Source organism: Lolium perenne, chromosome 2, assembly GCF_019359855.2.
Source record: "Lolium perenne isolate Kyuss_39 chromosome 2, Kyuss_2.0, whole genome shotgun sequence".
In the NCBI taxonomy this organism is placed as follows: domain Eukaryota; kingdom Viridiplantae; phylum Streptophyta; class Magnoliopsida; order Poales; family Poaceae; genus Lolium; species Lolium perenne.
This window is the reverse complement of record NC_067245.2, coordinates 298990243-299009864: the sequence shown is the minus strand read 5'-3', so window position 1 is coordinate 299009864 and position 19622 is coordinate 298990243. Positions and strand designations below refer to the sequence as shown.

Here is a 19622-nt window from a genome sequence, read left to right as displayed (position 1 = left end):
TGCACAAACAAACACATCCGTGCTCGGAGCCGCCACTCCGACTTCCCCTGCTCGGTTACGAGCCGCAACGCCGCACGGACTAGACGCCTCGTAGCCCAGGCTACACTAGACGACCATCCGCAGACCACAAACGTCGCGCCAAAAAGATCCGGGGCCGCCGCCCCGGCGTGCCAGCCGACCGATCGTTTGATCGCGCCGACCGGGCCGACGGACTCGCTACCCACGTAGCACAAGCACGCCACCCTTGCCTTGCTAGACCACGACCACACCCCATATGCCCGTAGTTGCAAGGCCGTTCGAGGCCGCCGCCTCGACGCACCATCCACCGTCCGGAGCCGCTGCCCCGGCTTCCACCATCTTCGGCCGCAAGGCAACCATGCCTAGTTGACGCAAACCTACCACACCACAGGTGTTGGGCCTCCAAAGGCGGCGCCTTCAAGAAGGTAGCGGCATAGATGTCGCCGTCGCCCGCTCCCGAGGAGCTTAGATTTTCACCAGGAGAACGCCAGACACCCGCGACAGCAGGAGATGTAGCTCACGAAGACGCCTTTAAGAAGGAGTACGGCTCCCGTGGGCACCGTCATCATCGGCACCAACAAAACATGGGACCTTGCCGCCAACCACCAAACGCCCACACCCGATGCAGAGCGAAGAGCAGCACCTCACTCCACATCCAACAACTGCCGGAGCACCAGAACAGGACGGGAGCCGTCGAAGATCAGGTCACCAGCCGCCGCGCCGTCGAGCAACCGCACCATGGGCCCGCAGAGGCCCAGATCGGCCCTGCCCACAGCGACCCCGACGCCTCCACCGCGCTAAGGATCCCTCTGGCCACCAGCGCGCTTGCGCATCTACGAGCGGAGCCAGAGCCGCGCCCAACCCCGCCGGCCGCAGCCGCCGCATCCCGAGGCCGCTCGCCCGTCGCCGATCTAAAGTCGCCCGCTCGCTTGAGCGCGCCCGACGCTCGCTCGCTTGAGCGCCGCCGGCCACAGCCGCACCAACGCTCGCTTGAGCGCGGCCGTCCACGACGCAGCAGCCGAAGCCCCACGCCGCCCTGCGCCAAGACCAGGCGCCGGCCCGCGCCTCCGGCCGACGAAACTGCCCCGCGCAGCCCGCCGCTGGAGCGGGGAAGGAGATCCCGCCGCCGCCCACGCCGCGCGGGCTTTGCCCGGCGACGCTTGCCGGCGGCGGCGAGGGAGGAAGGCGGAGGCGGAGCTTCTCCCGCGACGGCTAGCTAGGTTTGCGCCCAGGTCGCTCGCGGGGAGCGACCGAGGCGCCGATTTAGGGATTTGAACCAATGCCCGCTGAAGTACCATTAGAACTCCGTGTTTTCAAGCAAGAGATCCAACCGCCGACTCCTGTGGAGATAATCCGGCTATATATACAGAGTACCCTCGAGGGTTTTGTCCATCGATTTGATAGCGCACGCATCTAATCTAATCCCTTTCAAGCAAGAGATCCAATCGCTTCGTCAAGGTAAACTTCTGAATATATCGATCGCTTGCTGTTCTTCGTGATCCAGTCCTAGTATGCAATTTTAGATCCTAATCGACTAAGATTAATCTCGTGCAGCTATATGAAGTTTACTCGTCTTAATCGCGTTGTGTTTCTCTGCACGATCTTAGTTAGGTTTTTCATGTTAAGATCTGCGTCGAGGTGTAGTTTTCGGATGGTTCTCATCAACTTAATTTAGGGTTGGTCTAATTGATTCTTATCTCCCTGTAAGCATCGCTGCATCACAGTACATATACTGCCTAGATCTGTCGACTCGGATGCCGTAGTTTTGCTCCCCTAACCTGCAGCATATCGGTCATCGGAGTATATATATTGGTCAGTTGTGTCTTTTCTGATGCGGTTGTTTTGTTCCTCTGATCAATATGAAGATTACTGCTAAAGGAAAAAAAAAGAACTACTGATTGGATCTGTTACAAGTGTGTGTTTTCGTTGTGATTTTGTTTCATTTTAGTCCAGTTAGCACTGTTGGATTGGATGTCCCTTGTCCACAGTGAAACTGACTGATCACATGTATTGATTATTGATTGTTATGACATGTTTACTTAACGATTAGATGGATGCTTGATTATTAGATATCCTAAACCATTACAAGATATCGATTGTCACTGAGTCTTTTTCTTATGATACACAACTAAAATTGCACCCTAATCGTTTGACTTATCCGCTTGATGTTGATCTGATCATCAACCTTTTGTCCCCCTTGCAGATGCAGATCTTCGTGAAGACCCTGACCGGCAAGACCATCACCTTGGAGGTGGAGTCCTCGGACACCATCGACAACGTCAAGGCTAAGATTCAGGATAAGGAGGGCATCCCGCCGGACCAGCAGCGCCTCATCTTCGCTGGCAAGCAGCTCGAGGATGGCCGCACCCTTGCAGACTACAACATCCAGAAGGAATCCACCCTCCACCTCGTCCTCCGTCTTCGCGGCGGCCTCTGAGCTTCGCTAGGATGCAGCTTCCTGTCATCGTTTCTAGCTATTGTTAAGTTGAAGTCGAAATTCTTCTAGACCGTTTTGAGTCTTTTTTAGTTCCTGCCTGTTTCGATTGAACCGTGAACTTATGGATAATGTTATGATCAGTTTTCTTAGTTATGCCATCGATATACAATGCTACTATCAGTTTCTTCTTAACACCTGATATTGCTGATATCTTACATTGATCCGTTGCTGATCAATTTCCTTTTCTTCTGAAACCCCAAATGATGAGTTTTTTTGAATGTTGTATTTTTTCATCATGGTTAGCCCAATAGCCAGATGCTGCTACCATCGTGTTGTGATAGGATGTTGGTATTAATACTATTATAGTTTAGTTTTAGCTGATGCTCGGTTCTGAACTTCACATTCAGTATGACCATATTAAACAGTCTATCTTTTTTTTTGAGGTAAAGTCATGCGGCACACAATAATAAAATTAGGGTTATTGCGGTCAGAATTGAGAACTTGGAATCAAAAACTGAAAACAATCTTCCAAAATAGTTGTGTAAGTGCTCACAATGTCATTATTAGAAGCTTGAACAAATTCAAGGAATCAGATTCAACTATAACCGGAACACAATCTAGGTCCTCAACTAGTTGTAAACCTTTTTGTAAGGCAATTGCTTCCGTTGTCATTGCATCAAGAAGATTGTCTAGAACCTAGCTAGCATCAATGTTAAGCTTATATGGGTAGTGGTGGCTTCTACCAGTCATCGGAGATTGGTGGATCTCAGCTTTGGAAAAGCCTCCACAAACTAAAACAATGGTTTAAGTTGTGGTCTGTCTATGTGGCGGGAAATGGCAGGAAAACATCCTTTTGGGATGATGTTTGGCTGGGGAACTGTCCTGTGAGGGTGTTGTTTCCTCAAACTTATGGGTGTTGCGAGCACATAATGGTATAGTGGCTGAATTTGTCCTAGGGAATAGATTAAACTTGACTTTTTTGCATATCTTTCGGCCCTGCAGAAGTCTTGGAATGGGATGAGTTGGGGATATGATGAATGGTCTTCTTCTTAGTGAAGAAGAAGACAAAATGAAGTCGGCTTTTAAAGCAAGTGCTAATTTTCAATTAAATCAATGTATTGGTTTATTCTTATCCTCGGGGTGAGAGATGTGAGGATGCTGGATATGTGGAGCGAGAATTGTCCCCTAAAACAAAACAAAAAACTTTCTGTGGCTTTGTTTTAGAGGACACATTTAAACCGTTGTCCAATTAATCGGTAGAGACTAGCCTGGGTCGGATCTTTTCATGGTGTGCGGGAAAAAAAGAGGATGTTGATCACATTCTTTTCAATTGTGTTGTCACGAGGTACTTATGGTGTGTGATTGAGCCTTTGTTTGATGTTACAATTTTGCCCAGATATAGGGATGAGTTTACCGCGTTTGCTTGGACGATTAATCAGCTTACCAGAAGTGAGCGGTTCTTCCAGCATAAAGTGTTGTTCAAACCAGTTCGCCGCTTTACAGAGCCTTCTCTCTTATGCTGCAGCGGAAGCTATTGGTGGTCGCTAAGAGGCTGGTGGCGACGAATGCCATCATCTCCATGTTCGACGGCAAACTTCGGGAGCTAGGCACGGAGGCAGTGGCGGAGCCAGCTGGTGTTAGGGTGGGGCGCGCCCCACCCTAGCATTTCAGCACATCACACTTTTCAGTGAGAAAAAAATGTCTAGAAAATATAGTTCATATATATATATGAGATTATCCTAGTTTCTCCACCCTAAGAAAATCTTCTAGATCCGCCACTGCACGGAGGAGCACGACCGTGCTGGTGTTGGGAGCTCTCCTCCGTACCTAACTTTTTGGTACCAGACGCCGCCCCACATTGAGTGTAGGTGTTTCTCTCTTAGTGTAGGGGGAGCCCCGAGACTAGCAGATGCTGAGAGTGTGTTTTCGTTTGATGGTATGCCTGTTGAGGCTGAATGTGCTATGTTCCTCCTTCCTAGGATCTGTTCTGAACTTTTTTTTTTGATATAAAGCTGGGTTTGGTTGGGGTCTTGTTAAAAAAAAATTATATTGGGGACTAGTTTACACCACAAGATTTCTTGAGGTTCGAGGTGTGATTCAGCCCCAATGTATTTCAGCATCAATCCTTAAATTGCAAAAGTCAGTCGTGCTGGAGGAGCCACTTTCTCTTCCTTCGTACTATTCTCTACGCTGCCACCAAATATACCGTCTCGATCTGTCAACCTCCATAGGCGAAACAGTTATGCACGGACGTCTTTGGTTGGGCTTTAGGGCATGTACAATGGTCTAGACAGGTGTTGTCTGTAATATCACTTCATATCATATATAGACAGTAGTATAGACAGTGTCTACAGTGGTATGTCTGTAAGTTATCTATTTTTAGCCATAACCATGTGTGAGTATAAGTTATAGATACCCTTCATACAACAACAAAAATGTTGTCTGTAAGCCGTCTGTAAGAAGCCTATAGACTGTCTGTAACTTTACAGACAGCCCCTCTCTCTCCTCATTCTCTTTCCTCCACATCACCAAAATCATCTATAATTACTCCTTATAGACAGCTGAGTCATCACCATTGTACATGCCCTTAGCAGGCCTAGGTGGCCCAAACAACCGATGATTCCCGACCAGCCCCCGTTAGGCCTCGTTCGGTTCTTGCGGTTTTAATACGCCCAGGGAAGCATCCACCCGGGTATCTGGGTGATCCCCGATTGTCACCCCGATCCCGTCGGAACCACCTCTCCACAAAGTCCTACGTTTCCGGAAATATTGTATGTTCGGTTATTCCCTTCCCCAACAACCCCTGACGGCAGCAGCAGGCAATTCTCAGTACCAAATAACAGCACGTCAAACTGGCCGCTAGTGTTTTTTTTTTTTGACGTGATGTAACACCCCAAATTTCAATAAAAAGAAAGTTAGAGAATTCCAGAAGGCAAAATTTTAACCCAACAAAAACTTTTTCATTTGCATATAGTACCATGCATAGGACTTGTGCATTTGAGTGAATTGCCATGATGATTGCTATTACTTGTATTTGTTATGCTCTAAAACCCTAGAGTGATCATATTAAGATCACCAACCAAATAAATCAAAGACGAAGAAAAATCCATAAAATGCAAAACCCTAAAAACCCTCACATATGCCTTATGGCATTTTTATAAATTTTGATCCTAGACCTATCTGGTCTTCACCATTAGTTGAATAATGTTTCTAAACACTTATTACAACTCTTGGAATCAAGGATTCACTTTTCAAATGATTTTCAAACACCATTGCCACTCACATGGAATAGTGGTCAAGTTTGACAATTCTAGTCTGATCACCACTTTGAGCCCTTGCCATTCAATTTTCCCAAACCAACTCTTGCTAACTCTTTGCACCATTTCAAAGTCAACATCAAGGTGAACAATTTTGGTGAAGATCATCATGCAAAATTCATCTTGGATCATGAGCTATGCTCATCCAAAGTTGCAACATTTTAACAAGTGGAACAATCTCACACTTGTCAATTTTTGCAATTATTGAATTCTACTTTTTCCACCACCACCTCAATTCACCTCTGGTCATTTACAACTTGTCTCAACACTCACTTTTCAAAAACTTTCACTTTTGGAATTATTTCAAATTTGGATAAAATTGGATTTTCCAAATTTGACACTATTTGCACTATTTGCAAATAGTGCATCTACTCAACCAAATCAACCCTAACCTGCTCTACACTAACCTATCTGGTCCCCTGTTTCCCTCTAAACCCTTCAATGCCAAATAGAAACCCTAGGAGAGGGCTAGCATGGCATGGACATGGCCATGCCGGCCATGTCACCACCTTGCCGCACCACCTCCTCTCCCCTTCTTTCCCCAACCTGCCCACCTTGCCAAATGATGCCACCGCACCCTACTGAGCATGCTAGGGCCAGCCCTAGTCGAGGAGGAGCTCGACACTGGCCGGAACGCACGCGCCCAGTGCCGGCGACGCCATGCCGATGACGTCGCACGCCGCACACCCGCAGACGTCCCAGTACACGCGCCACCCCGCCAGCACACGCAGCCCCTGGACCCCCTGCGAGCACCTTGAGCATCTGCGTGACACCACGACGCCGTGAGACACGCCCTCGACCCCAACCCTTGACCGCCGGAGCCGGAGACGACGACAGAATCCCGCCGCAGACGCCGCCAGACATGGACGCGATGCCTCGCCTACAGACGCCGCCCGACCGTGCCATTGCTACCTATAGCTTCGCCTGGACGAGGAGAACCCGACAGCATCGTCGCCTAGCCGCCTAGCTCGCCGGAGACGCCGCGAGCGTGTCGACCTTGCCACTGCCCCGCAGCACCCTTGCTCGCCTATAAAAGGAGACCTCTCCTCGTCGATCTGGGCACACCAGCACACTCCCCTCATCTCACTCGACCGCCTGAGCCACTCCACCATCAACATTAGCCACTGGAGCCGCCCAATCGAAGCCTCACTGCCGAGCGCCGCCGCGGAAGCTCGCCGTCGATTGGAGCCCTCCCCGGAGACGCCACCAGTACCTGGAGAACCGCCGTCGTCGACATCTTCCTCGAGCCTATTGCCAACCCTAGCTGGAGCAACGGTGAGCTCGCCTGACCCCTGCCCTCGCCGCGTCTGTGGCACGATCTCGCCGGAGAAGACGACGATTGTCGTCCGTCGATCTCCAATCTAATCCGACGCTCCTCTTTAACCCATACCGGTTCGGCTTTTAAATGTCGCTGACGGGTGGAGCCCACCTGTCAGGTAGCCCGCGCGGCACTGGACCGTGGCTGGGCTGGCCTTGGGCCGTTTTAATCCAAATAGGCCCAGTTAGTTTTCCCGCCGGCCCTTTTAATTCAAATTCGTTTTAAACAATTTCCAGACTTTTCCTCACAGTACAAAATTGGAATTTGAATAGTTTCAATTTGGCTAAACCAAATTTAGTGAATTTGATGTTATTGGAAAGCTAGAGAAAAGATCTTTCCAATGCCACTGGTCCCATGACCAGATTCTTGGTAGAATTAATCTGACAAAAATAACAAGACAGGGACTTTTCCCTATTCAAATAATTCTTAAAAATCAACCAAAATAGGTATTAAGTTAATTCCAACTCTAATAGCTCACATTTGACTTACACTAATTGTTTATGCAATAAAATGGTGTGGTCACTTTGCTTGATCATGCCCTAGTTTAAGTAATGGATCCTTTGGCTAGTTTAACTAGTTGATATTGTCCAAAACTATTAAACCAAATTGTGTGGAGTCTTATACTTCATTTAAAACTTGTCTCACATGAATTCATGGGATGTTTGTACCTCAGGTCCAAAATCTCTTATATGAATTTCTTGAGATTTAAATCAAATGTAGTGTTATTTAAATGGCATGAGGTGGTTTACCTCATTTAAATCATCTTCTCAAATGATGATGATGAACATTTGACTTAGGTCAATATAAGTTCATCTATGATGGTTTGAGAGATTAAATCTTAAGAAGATTTCAATGAGAGGAAATTATTCCTCACAAACCCTAAGGAAACTATCATTTACATATTAATAGTAAAGGAGTAAATCCTCCTCCAAACAACACAACCCATGCACCTAGTTAATTTGTTTGTGTGCATAGAATAGTTGTGTGTTTATATGTGATGAATTGAATAGCCATTGAATTAGTGAGTAATTATACTCGTATTCAAATATAGACGGTAGCCCCGGAGAGTACGCCGAAGAAGAAGGATACTACCAAGAAGAGGAGGAGGAACAGTTTGAGAACTACCAAGGCAAGCTAATATTCTTGCAAAGTGCAAAGCCCCTTGGGGCAAGGCACCATAGTCTTTCCTTTTCGTACATAAGCCTATCCCAAGTTTATTACATTACAAGTTTTTGCTTGTTCTCTTAAAGAGTTACTTTTATAGTTAACTTTGGTCAAAGTACAAGTTGGTTACTAGAGTAGTGAAGTTAGTCCCTTCCAAGTCAAGCAAGATAGCACCCCTCATGATGTAGAGCTAGTGCTAATGAAATAAAACTTGACTACTCTAGATGGGGACAAGGTGACTTTTGGAAATGAATTTGAAACCTTGGAGTGATGATTCATTCCATTGAATGATTTTTGAAGGTGAATATGACCAAGAGAAGATGGTGATTTTTGATAAAACATGATGTTGGTTTGGATGCGATACCTTTCCAATTTTTGAGTACCCCCACAATACCTGATTATGGGTAGGGCTTAACTGGAAATTTATGCATCTTAGTATGGGTTCCCTCTAAACAAGCGTCATCGGGGTTATGCCGAAAGCTGCCTCTCCAACAAAAGAAACGATACGATATGATGCGAATGAGGTGAATGTCCGGCCCAAGCCATGTGCAGTTCCCAGGCTGACTGCCTGTCTTCACTGGGAGGCCAAGCTCATGGGGAGAGGTGCTCATACTAGGGTATGTAAGTGAAAGGTTATGGTTGATGATCCGCGTACTGAGTTACGATGATTCGGGGAAATCCCGACGGATGAAATCAAATGTTGTGGCACAAGTGTGCAACCTCTGCAGAGTGTAAACCTATTCGAATAGCCGCGTCCACGGTTACGGACGGTTGGAAAGGCCATACAGTGGTCCAATGTCATACTTTTGAAAATGATGTTGAAAGAGGATGGTGAAATGACTTGTGGTGAATTGAATTGAAATCACCACTTGAAAGGTGGGAATGACACTAATGTTCCCACTTGAGTTAGTTAGTACTTTGAATAAGCTTGCTCAAATGTTTGTGAAACAAAACTAGCTTTCTGCAAATAAACTAGAGCTTAGCAAACCTTACTAGCAATGTTTAGCACTTACTTTAGTATTAGTTTGCGAGTACCTAAAGTACTCACGGCTTTGTCCCTGGCTATTCAAATGGCCAGAATATGAAGATGAACACGGAGATGACCAGCAGGACGCCTACGACAACTAGGAGTCTTCCGACGTCAAGCGTTGGCCTGTGGACTAGAGAGTCCTTGTATCTTACGCTTCCGCTATGCACTTCTGTGTGTTCGTTGATCAATAGATCAACTATTCGTGTAATATGGATGATGTGATTCCAATTGTAAGACTTTATGGTTTGTAATGAATGATGACTGTGATACTTAACTATTATGCCTCGCAACAACAATATTCCTGGGATTGCGATGTATGACATAATAGGCATTCGGACTTAAAAATCCGGGTGTTGACAAGTTGGTATCAGAGCCATTGTTTGACCTTAGAAGACCTTAGTTAGAATGGACGTTCTGAAAAACTTAACCTTGAAATCAAATGAAAAGAATATTTGCGAAAATTTACTTACACTCGTGTCTTGGAGACTTTTTCAAAGTTGTGACTCATGTCCTATCGTTTTTGAATCAACTTAAAATTTTGCCACACTTTGCACTCTCTAACTTACTCATCCAATTCTCTTTCAGATGGAGCCGAATGAACCCATCAACACCAAGTTTTACCAGCTTGGGAACGGAGGTAGCCTGATCTTTGAGCATGACCTCAACGCCCTCTCGGACTTCCTCGAGCGCCCGCACCCTGAGTTCCACGGGATTCAGGTGGACGACACTCCTGGAGGAGAGTTGCAGTGGATTATCACCGCTGACTTGAGGGGCAAGATGGAGCCTCCCACCTCGGAGAGGATCCTCTTCTCCTTCCGTGAGAGCAACTGGCTCGACGGACTCGCACGTGGCCTTCAGGAGGCACTTGCGCGTCTCTGTGGACAGAACGTGGTGCGCATCCTCGCGTCGCGCTTCGCACACCTTGTGAGGCGTGATGCCATGGGAGTGCCCATGGAGCTGCAGCCGCACCCGGAGTTGAGGCACCACGTTGAGCACCTGGACTTTATGCTCTACCAGACTCAGCAGGACCTCGACGCCTCCCGCGCGTACGCGAACCAGACCCACGCTCACGTCACCGAGCAGGGTGAGGCGATCAAGCTACTCAACAACGACCGCAGGAGCCTTCGCCAGCAGCGTGCTAAGAAGGACGCTACGATTCGCCGCCTTCGCGCCCGGATCGCGTCACTTGAGGCCACTGTCAAGGCCCAGGAGGATCAGATTCGTCAGCTGGAGGATGACGACGGAGGCATCGACATTCAGGGAGGAGACGCCTTCCTGAGCGACGACAACGACTTTGAGGAGGACGAGAACACCGAGGAGGAGGACTACGAGTTTCTGGAGGCAGGACCCGACGACTACGTCCCGATCGATGTCGATGATGAGGAGTAGTTGCACTAGTTCACTTATAGTAGGTGTGAGTTGTATCCCGTCCTTTGCATCGTAGCCTGAAAATGGTTCTTAAAACCATTAGAAGTGTTAAGAGTTAGATTGTAATGTGTGTTGAATGAATGAATGAATGTTGTGTTTGTCATGAAAAGATTACAAGTTTTCAAATGTTTTGCAAACTTAACCAAAATGAACCATAGAATGTTCCCTCTTATCTCATGATCTTCTCTATGTTCAGATGGCCCCTCCCAATCGCAACAACGACGCCATGATGCAACTGCTGCAAACCTTGCTAGCTGACCGGGAGACAGAGAGAGCTGAACGCCAAGCCAACATCGCAGCCTTGCAGAACCTTGCCAACCAAGGACATGGAAACCATGATAACCCTGGATCCAAACTCAAGAACTTCCAGAACACCAATCCCCCAGTGTTTAGCAAGACCGAAGAACCCCTCGACGCCGACGATTGGCTCCAGACTATGGAGAACAATCTGGAGGTAGCCGGAGTGGAGGCCAACGAGAAAGTCTTGTTCGCCACTCACTATCTCGCTGGACCAGCCCGCGCTTGGTGGACAAGCACCCGTGCCATGAACGGAGGTCAATTCATGACTTGGGAGGATTTCAAGCTGAAGTTTAGCAAGTACCATGTACCCCCGGGTCTTATCAAAAAGATGAGGGATGAATTCCGTGAATTGAAGCAAGGTCGCATGACGGTGGTTGAATACCGCGACAAGTTTCTCACACTGTCAAGGTACGCCCCTGATGAGACCGACACCGTTGAGAAGAGGAAGGAGAGATTCCTGAACGGACTGCATGACGAGATGCAGACTGTCCTTGTCAACATCCCCTTCGCCGACCTTGAAGCCCTTGTCGACTCTGCCATCCAGATGGAAGGCAAGTTAAACCAAGCCAATGAGAACCGCAAGCGCCGCATGGCGAATCAAAGTGGATCAAGCCACCCCCAGAAGTTTCGCCCTAGCTCAAGCGGAGGTTTCACTCCAAGAAACAATAGGCCCCCGATGCAGAACTCGCGCCCCGGTTTTCAGAACCGGAGTGGAGGAAACTCCAAGCCAGGAGGCTACACCAACAACAACAACTACAACCGCGCTCCGCCCCGAGCCCCCAACAACAACAGCAACAACACCAACACCGCCCCCAGAACCGGAAGCAACGCCATCCCCGTTACCCCTAAGGACAAGTCCACCATCACTTGCTATGAGTGTGGTGTGGTGGGGCACTACTCCAACGAGTGTCCCAAGCGTCTCGCCAAGCTCGCCGGCAACACCGCTGCCCCTGCTCAGCAGCAACGCCGTGTCTCCACCGGCAAAAAGTTCGTCCCCAACAACCCCAACAACCGCAACGGCCGCCTCTACCACATGAACGCTGAAGAAGCCCAGGAAGCACCAGATGTGGTACTGGGTATGTTTTCTGTCAACCACATCCCTGCCAGAGTGTTGTTTGATTCCGGAGCATCTCATTCTTTTGTCACCGAAGACTTTGCATCAACAAGTAAAATCCAACCTCTCAGTTTGAAGCATGTTATGATAGTTCAAATCCCAGGATCAACCACCAAAGCCAGAAAATTTTGCAAAAATGTACCCATCAAAATCCATGATGTAGACTTCTCTGCCAATCTGATCATTCTTGGAACCAAAGGTTTGGAAGTTGTCCTAGGAATGGACTGGATGTCCAAGCACAATGGATTAATCGACTGTGCCAAGAAAGCCATAACCATGACTAGCAGCACCGGTATCGTAGTAGAGCACGTCTCTGAAAGACTACCCAGAAAATTTACCTGCAACCAAAGTGTATCCAAGCCAACTCTGGATCAAATTAGGGTCGTGTGTCGCTACCCTGACGTGTTTCCGGATGATCTACCTGGTATGCCCCCGGATAGGGATATCGAGTTTATCATCGAGTTAATCCCCGGAACTGGACCCATAGCCCAGAGAGCCTACAGCATGAACGCAACCGAGCTTGTGGAGTTGAAGAAGCAGATAGATGATATGTTGGCCAAAGGTCTGATTCGACCTAGTGCATCCCCCTGGAGATCCCCCGTCTTGTTTGTCGACAAGAAGGATGGTGCAAATCGTTTGTGCACGGACTATCGTAAACTTAACGATGTCACCATCAAAAACAAATACCCCCTACCCAAGATAGAAGACTTGTTTGATCAACTCACCGGAGCCAGAGTTTTCTCCAAGATAGACCTTAGAACTGGATACCACCAACTGAAAATCCGAGCCACCGACATTCCAAAAACTGCCTTTACCACCAGATATGGGTTGTATGAGTACAACGTCATGTCGTTTGGACTGACCAATGCCCCCGCTTATTTCATGAATCTCATGAATAAGATCTTCATGGACTTTTTGGACAAGTTTGTCGTTATGTTCATCGATGACATTCTCGTCTACTCCAAGTCCGAAGAGGAACATGAGCAGCATTTGGAGATTGTCCTGGAAACCCTTAGACAACACCAGTTGTATGCCAAGTTCAGCAAGTGTGAGTTTTGGTTGGAAGAAGTTGGATTCCTGGGACACATCTTGTCTGCAGGAGGAATTGCCGTAGATCCCGCCAAAATCAAAACTGTTATGGAATGGCAAGCCCCAACCACCCAAACCGAGGTCCGCGCTTTTCTTGGATTAGCCGGATATTACCGCAGATTTGTAGAAGGCTTTTCGAGCATCGCCCGACCAATGACCCAACTACTGAAGAAGGACAAGAAGTTTGAGTGGACCGACAAATGTGAAGAGAGCTTTCAACAGCTCAAGAGTCGACTGACCACAGCCCCAATCCTGATCATGCCTGACATTACCAAGCCCTTTGATGTATATTGCGACGCTTCCAAGGTTGGCCTTGGATGTGTGCTTATGCAAGAAGGCAAGGTTGTATCCTACCTTTCAAGACAGCTAAAACAGCATGAGCAGAACTACCCAACCCATGACCTCGAGCTTGCAGCCGTGGTCCTAGCCTTGAAAGTTTGGCGTCATTACCTCATGGGTAATCGATGCGAGATCTACTCCGACCACAAAAGCCTCAAATATATATTCACCCAGAAGGAGCTAAACATGAGACAACGCCGATGGATCGAATTGATCAAGGATTACGACATGGAGATTCACTACCACCCCGGCAAGGCAAATGTGGTAGCGGATGCTTTGAGTCGACTGCCGTGCCAGTTGAACTCCATGCTCGCATCTGAACAGCCCAGCCTATACCAAGAGTTTGAACAGTTCCGACTCGAACTTGTTAGTGAAGGATTCTTAGCCAGCATAGAACTGCAACCCACCTTGGTTAGTCAAATCAAGGAAGCCCAGAAGGACAACGCTAGCATTGACGGAATCAAGAAGCAGATAGCCGCAGGAAAAGCCCCCGGATTCACCGTAGACGAAGCCGGAGTTCTTTGGTACAAGGAACGTCTCTGCGTACCATCGGACTCTGACTTGAAACAAGTCATCCTGCAAGAAGCCCATGACACCCTTTACTCAATCCACCCCGGAGGTACCAAGATGTACCAAGACCTGAAGGAACAATTTTGGTGGCACGGAATGAAGAGAGAGATCGGTAGCTACATAGCCAAGTGTGATATCTGTCAGAGAGTCAAGGCAGAACATCAACGACCCGCCGGACTGTTGCAGCCACTCCAGATTCCAGAATGGAAATGGGACTCCGTAGGAATGGACTTTATCACCGGACTGCCCAAATCCAGCAAAGGCAACGATTCAATATGGGTAGTTGTCGATAGATTGACCAAAGTCGCCCATTTCATCGCCATCAAAACCACTTACCAAGGTCCCAAGTTAGCTGAACTTTACATCTCCAGAATAGTCGCCCTGCACGGAACCCCCCAAATCGATAGTGTCAGATAGAGGATCGCAGTTCACCTCAAGATTCTGGCAGAAAGTGCATGAAGGACTAGGAACCCGTCTGAATTTCAGCACCGCCTATCACCCTCAGACTGACGGACAGACTGAGAGAGTAAACCAGATACTAGAGGACATGCTTAGAGCATGTGTACTGGAATACGGATCCAAGTGGGAAGACTGCCTACCTTATGCAGAATTCTCTTACAACAATAGCTACCAAGCCAGCCTACAGATGGCCCCCTTTGAAGCCTTGTACGGAAGGAAATGCCGCACACCCCTAAACTGGTCAGAAGTAGGAGAGAGCCAAGTCTTTGGCCCAGATGTTCTTCGTGAAGCCGAAGAGAAAGTCCACAAGATTTGCGAGTACCTCAAGACTGCGCAATCCAGACAGAAGAGCTACGCCGACAAGAGACGTCGGGAGATGACCTTCGAGATCGGAGACTTTGTCTATCTCAAGGTATCCCCCTTGAAAGGAATGCAGAGATTCCAGCTGAAAGGAAAGCTTGCACCCCGGTATGTCGGACCTTTCCAAGTCCTCAGCCGCCGAGGTGAAGTGTCTTATCAACTGGAGTTACCTGAGGAGATGTCGGCTGTGCACGACGTTTTCCATATCTCACTCCTCCGGAAGTGCCTTGAAGTCCCGGAGAAGACCGAAGTGTTCAAGAACATCGATCACAGATCGGTGGATATCAACCAGGATCTGACCTACCGCGAAGTGCCGATTCGCATTCTGGAAGAAGCTTACCGAACCACCCGCACCCGAAGCATCAAGTTTCTGAAGATCCAATGGAGCAATCATACCGAGGATGAAGCCACATGGGAACGCGAAGACTTCATGAGGAAGGAGTACCCAGATCTCTTTAGTACCTAACTTTCTTTTCGATCTCGGGACGAGATCTTTTGTAAGGGGGAAGGGTTTGTAACACCCCAAATTTCAATAAAAAGAAAGTTAGAGAATTCCAGAAGGCAAAATTTCAACCCAACAAAAACTTTTTCATTTGCATATAGTACCATGCATAGGACTTGTGCATTTGAGTGAATTGCCATGATGATTGCTATTACTTGTATTTGTTATGCTCTAAAACCCTAGAGTGATCATATTAAGATCACCAACCAAATAAATCAAAGAGGAAGAAAAATCCATAAAATGCAAAACCCTAAAAACCCTCACATATGCCTTATGGCATTTTTATAAATTTTGATCCTAGACCTATTTGGTCTTCACCATTAGTTGAATAATGTTTCTAAACACTTATTACAACTCTTGGAATCAAGGATTCACTTTTCAAATGATTTTCAAACACCATTGCCACTCACATGGAATAGTGGTCAAGTTTGACAATTCTAGTCTGATCACCACTTTGAGCCCTTGCCATTCAATTTTCCCAAACCAACTCTTGCTAACTCTTTGCACCATTTCAAAGTCAACATCAAGGTGAACAATTTTGGTGAAGATCATCATGCAAAATTCATCTTGGATCATGAGCTATGCTCATCCAAAGTTGCAACATTTTAACAAGTGGAACAATCTCACACTTGTCAATTTTTGCAATTATTGAATTCTACTTTTTCCACCACCACCTCAATTCACCTCTGGTCATTTACAACTTGTCTCAACACTCACTTTTCAAAAACTTTCACTTTTGGAATTATTTCAAATTTGGATAAAATTGGATTTTCCAAATTTGACACTATTTGCACTATTTGCAAATAGTGCATCTACTCAACCAAATCAACCCTAACCTGCTCTACACTAACCTATCTGGTCCCCTGTTTCCCTCTAAACCCTTCAATGCCAAATAGAAACCCTAGGAGAGGGCTAGCATGGCATGGACATGGCCATGCCGGCCATGTCACCACCTTGCCGCACCACCTCCTCTCCCCTTCCTTCCCCAACCTGCCCACCTTGCCAAATGATGCCACCGCACCCTACTGAGCATGCTAGGGCCAGCCCTGGTCGAGGAGGAGCTCGACACTGGCCGGAACGCACGCGCCCAGTGCCGGCGACGCCATGCCGATGACGTCGCACGCCGCACACCCGCGAGACGTCCCGGTACACGCGCCACCCCGCCCCGGCACGCAGCCCCTGGACCCCTGCGAGCACCTTGAGCATCTGCGTGACACCACGACGCCGTGAGACACGCCCTCGACCCCAACCCTTGACCGCCGGAGCCGGAGGCGACGAGAATCCCGCCGCGAGACGCCGCCCGGACATGGACGCGATGCCTCGCCTACGTACGCCGCCCGACCGTGCCATTGCTACCTATAGCTTCGCACAGACGAGGAGAACCCGACAGCATCGTCGCCTAGCCGCCCTAGCTCGCCGGAGACGCCGCGAGCGTGTCGACCTTGCCACATCGCCCCGCAAAGACCTTGCTCGCCTATAAAAGGAGACCTCTCCTCGTCGATCTGGGCACACCAGCACACTCCCCTCATCTCACTCGACCGCCTGAGCCACTCCACCATCAACATTAGCCACTGGAGCCGCCCAATCGAAGCCTCACTGCCGAGCGCCGCCGCGGAAGCTCGCCGTCGATTGGAGCCCTCCCCGGAGACGCCACCAGTACCTGGAGAACCGCCGTCGTCGACATCTTCCTCGAGCCTATTGCCAACCCTAGCTGGAGCAACGGTGAGCTCGCCTGACCCCTGCCCTCGCCGCGTCTGTGGCACGATCTCGCCGGAGAAGACGATGATTGTCGTCCGTCGATCTCCAATCTAATCCGACGCTCCTCTTTAACCCATACCGGTTCGGCTTTTAAATGTCGCTGACGGGTGGAGCCCACCTGTCAGGTAGCCCGCGCGGCACTGGACCGTGGCTGGGCTGGCCTTGGGCCGTTTTAATCCAAATAGGCCCAGTTAGTTTTCCCGCCGGCCCTTTTAATTCAAATTCGTTTTAAACAATTTCCAGACTTTTCCTCACAGTACAAAATTGGAATTTGAATAGTTTCAATTTGGCTAAACCAAATTTAGTGAATTTGATGTTATTGGAAAGCTAGAGAAAAGATCTTTCCAATGCCACTGGTCCCATGACCAGATTCTTGGTAGAATTAATCTGACAAAAATAACAAGACAGGGACTTTTCCCTATTCAAATAATTCTTAAAAATCAACCAAAATAGGTATTAAGTTAATTCCAACTCTAATAGCTCACATTTGACTTACACTAATTGTTTGTGCAATAAAATGGTGTGGTCACTTTGCTTGATCATGCCCTAGTTTAAGTAATGGATCCTTTGGCTAGTTTAACTAGTTGATATTGTCCAAAACTATTAAACCAAATTGTGTGGAGTCTTATACTTCATTTAAAACTTGTCTCACATGAATTCATGGGATGTTTGTACCTCAGGTCCAAAATCTCTTATATGAATTTCTTGAGATTTAAATCAAATGTAGTGTTATTTAAATGGCATGAGGTGGTTTACCTCATTTAAATCATCTTCTCAAATGATGATGATGAACATTTGACTTAGGTCAATATAAGTTCATCTATGATGGTTTGAGAGATTAAATATTAAGAAGATTTCAATGAGAGGAAATTATTCCTCACAAACCCTAAGGAAACTATCATTTACATATTAATAGTAAAGGAGTAAATCCTCCTCCAAACAACACAACCCATGCACCTAGTTAATTTGTTTGTGTGCATAGAATAGTTGTGTGTTTATATGTGATGAATGGAATAGCCATTGAATTAGTGAGCAATTATACTCGTATTCAAATATAGACGGTAGCCCCGGAGAGTACGCCGAAGAAGAAGGATACTACCAAGAAGAGGAGGAGGAACAGTTTGAGAACTACCAAGGCAAGCTAATATTCTTGCAAAGTGCAAAGCCCCTTGGGGCAAGGCACCATAGTCTTTCCTTTTCGTACATAAGCCTATCCCAAGTTTATTACATTACAAGTTTTTGCTTGTTCTCTTAAAGAGTTACTTTTATAGTTAACTTTGGTCAAAGTACAAGTTGGTTACTAGAGTAGTGAAGTTAGTCCCTTCCAAGTCAAGCAAGATAGCACCCCTCATGATGTAGAGCTAGTGCTAATGAAATAAAACTTGACTACTCTAGATGGGGACAAGGTGACTTTTGGAAATGAATTTGAAACCTTGGAGTGATGATTCATTCCATTGAATGATTTTTGAAGGTGAATATGACCAAGAGAAGATGGTGATTTTTGATAAAACATGATGTTGGTTTGGATGCGATACCTTTCCAATTTTTGAGTACCCCCACAATACCTGATTATGGGTAGGGCTTAACTGGAAATTTATGCATCTTAGTATGGGTTCCCTCTAAACAAGCGTCATCGGGGTTATGCCGAAAGCTGCCTCTCCAACAAAAGAAACGATACGATATGATGCGAATGAGGTGAATGTCCGGCCCAAGCCCTGTGCAGTTCCCAGTGTCGACTGTCTTCACTTTGGGAGGCCAAGCTCATGGGGAGAGGTGCTCATACTAGGGTATGTAAGTGAAAGGTTATGGTTGATGATCCGCGTACTGAGTTACGATGATTCGGGGAAATCCCGACGGATGAAATCAAATGTTGTGGCACAAGTGTGCAACCTCTGCAGAGTGTAAACCTATTCGAATAGCCGCGTCCACGGTTACGGACGGTTGGAAAGGCCATACAGTGGTCCAATGTCATACTTTTGAAAATGATGTTGAAAGAGGATGGTGAAATGACTTGTGGTGAATTGAATTGAAATCACCACTTGAAAGGTGGGAATGACACTAATGTTCCCACTTGAGTTAGTTAGTACTTTGAATAAGCTTGCTCAAATGTTTGTGAAACAAAACTAGCTTTCTGCAAATAAACTAGAGCTTAGCAAACCTTACTAGCAATGTTTAGCACTTTAGTATTAGTTTGCGAGTACCTAAAGTACTCACGGCTTTGTCTCTGGCTATTCAAATGGCCAGAATATGAAGATGAACACGGAGATGACCAGCAGGACGCCTACGACAACTAGGAGTCTTCCGACGTCAAGCGTTGGCCTGTGGACTAGAGAGTCCTTGTATCTTACGCTTCCGCTATGCACTTCTGTGTGTTCGTTGATCAATAGATCAACTATTCGTGTAATATGGATGATGTGAT

General features: G+C 47.3%; 1 protein-coding gene across 1 annotated transcript; it reads left to right on the top strand.

Annotated features, from left to right (window-relative positions):
- The first annotated feature begins 607 nt into the window (after positions 1 to 607).
- On the top strand, positions 608 to 2647 carry LOC127336062 (ubiquitin). The gene is made up of 2 exons (XM_051362823.2): positions 608 to 1476; positions 2222 to 2647. Exon 2 carries the CDS (start codon positions 2222 to 2224, stop codon positions 2453 to 2455), a length of 234 nt encoding a protein of 77 aa, XP_051218783.1. The 5' UTR covers positions 608 to 1476; the 3' UTR covers positions 2456 to 2647.
- Positions 2648 to 19622: the final 16975 nt, after the last annotated feature.

Coding starts and splice junctions, on each gene's coding strand:
- LOC127336062 (XM_051362823.2), top strand. CDS start 2,222: ATGCAGATCTTCGTGAAGACCCTGACCGGCAAGACCATCACCTTGGAG.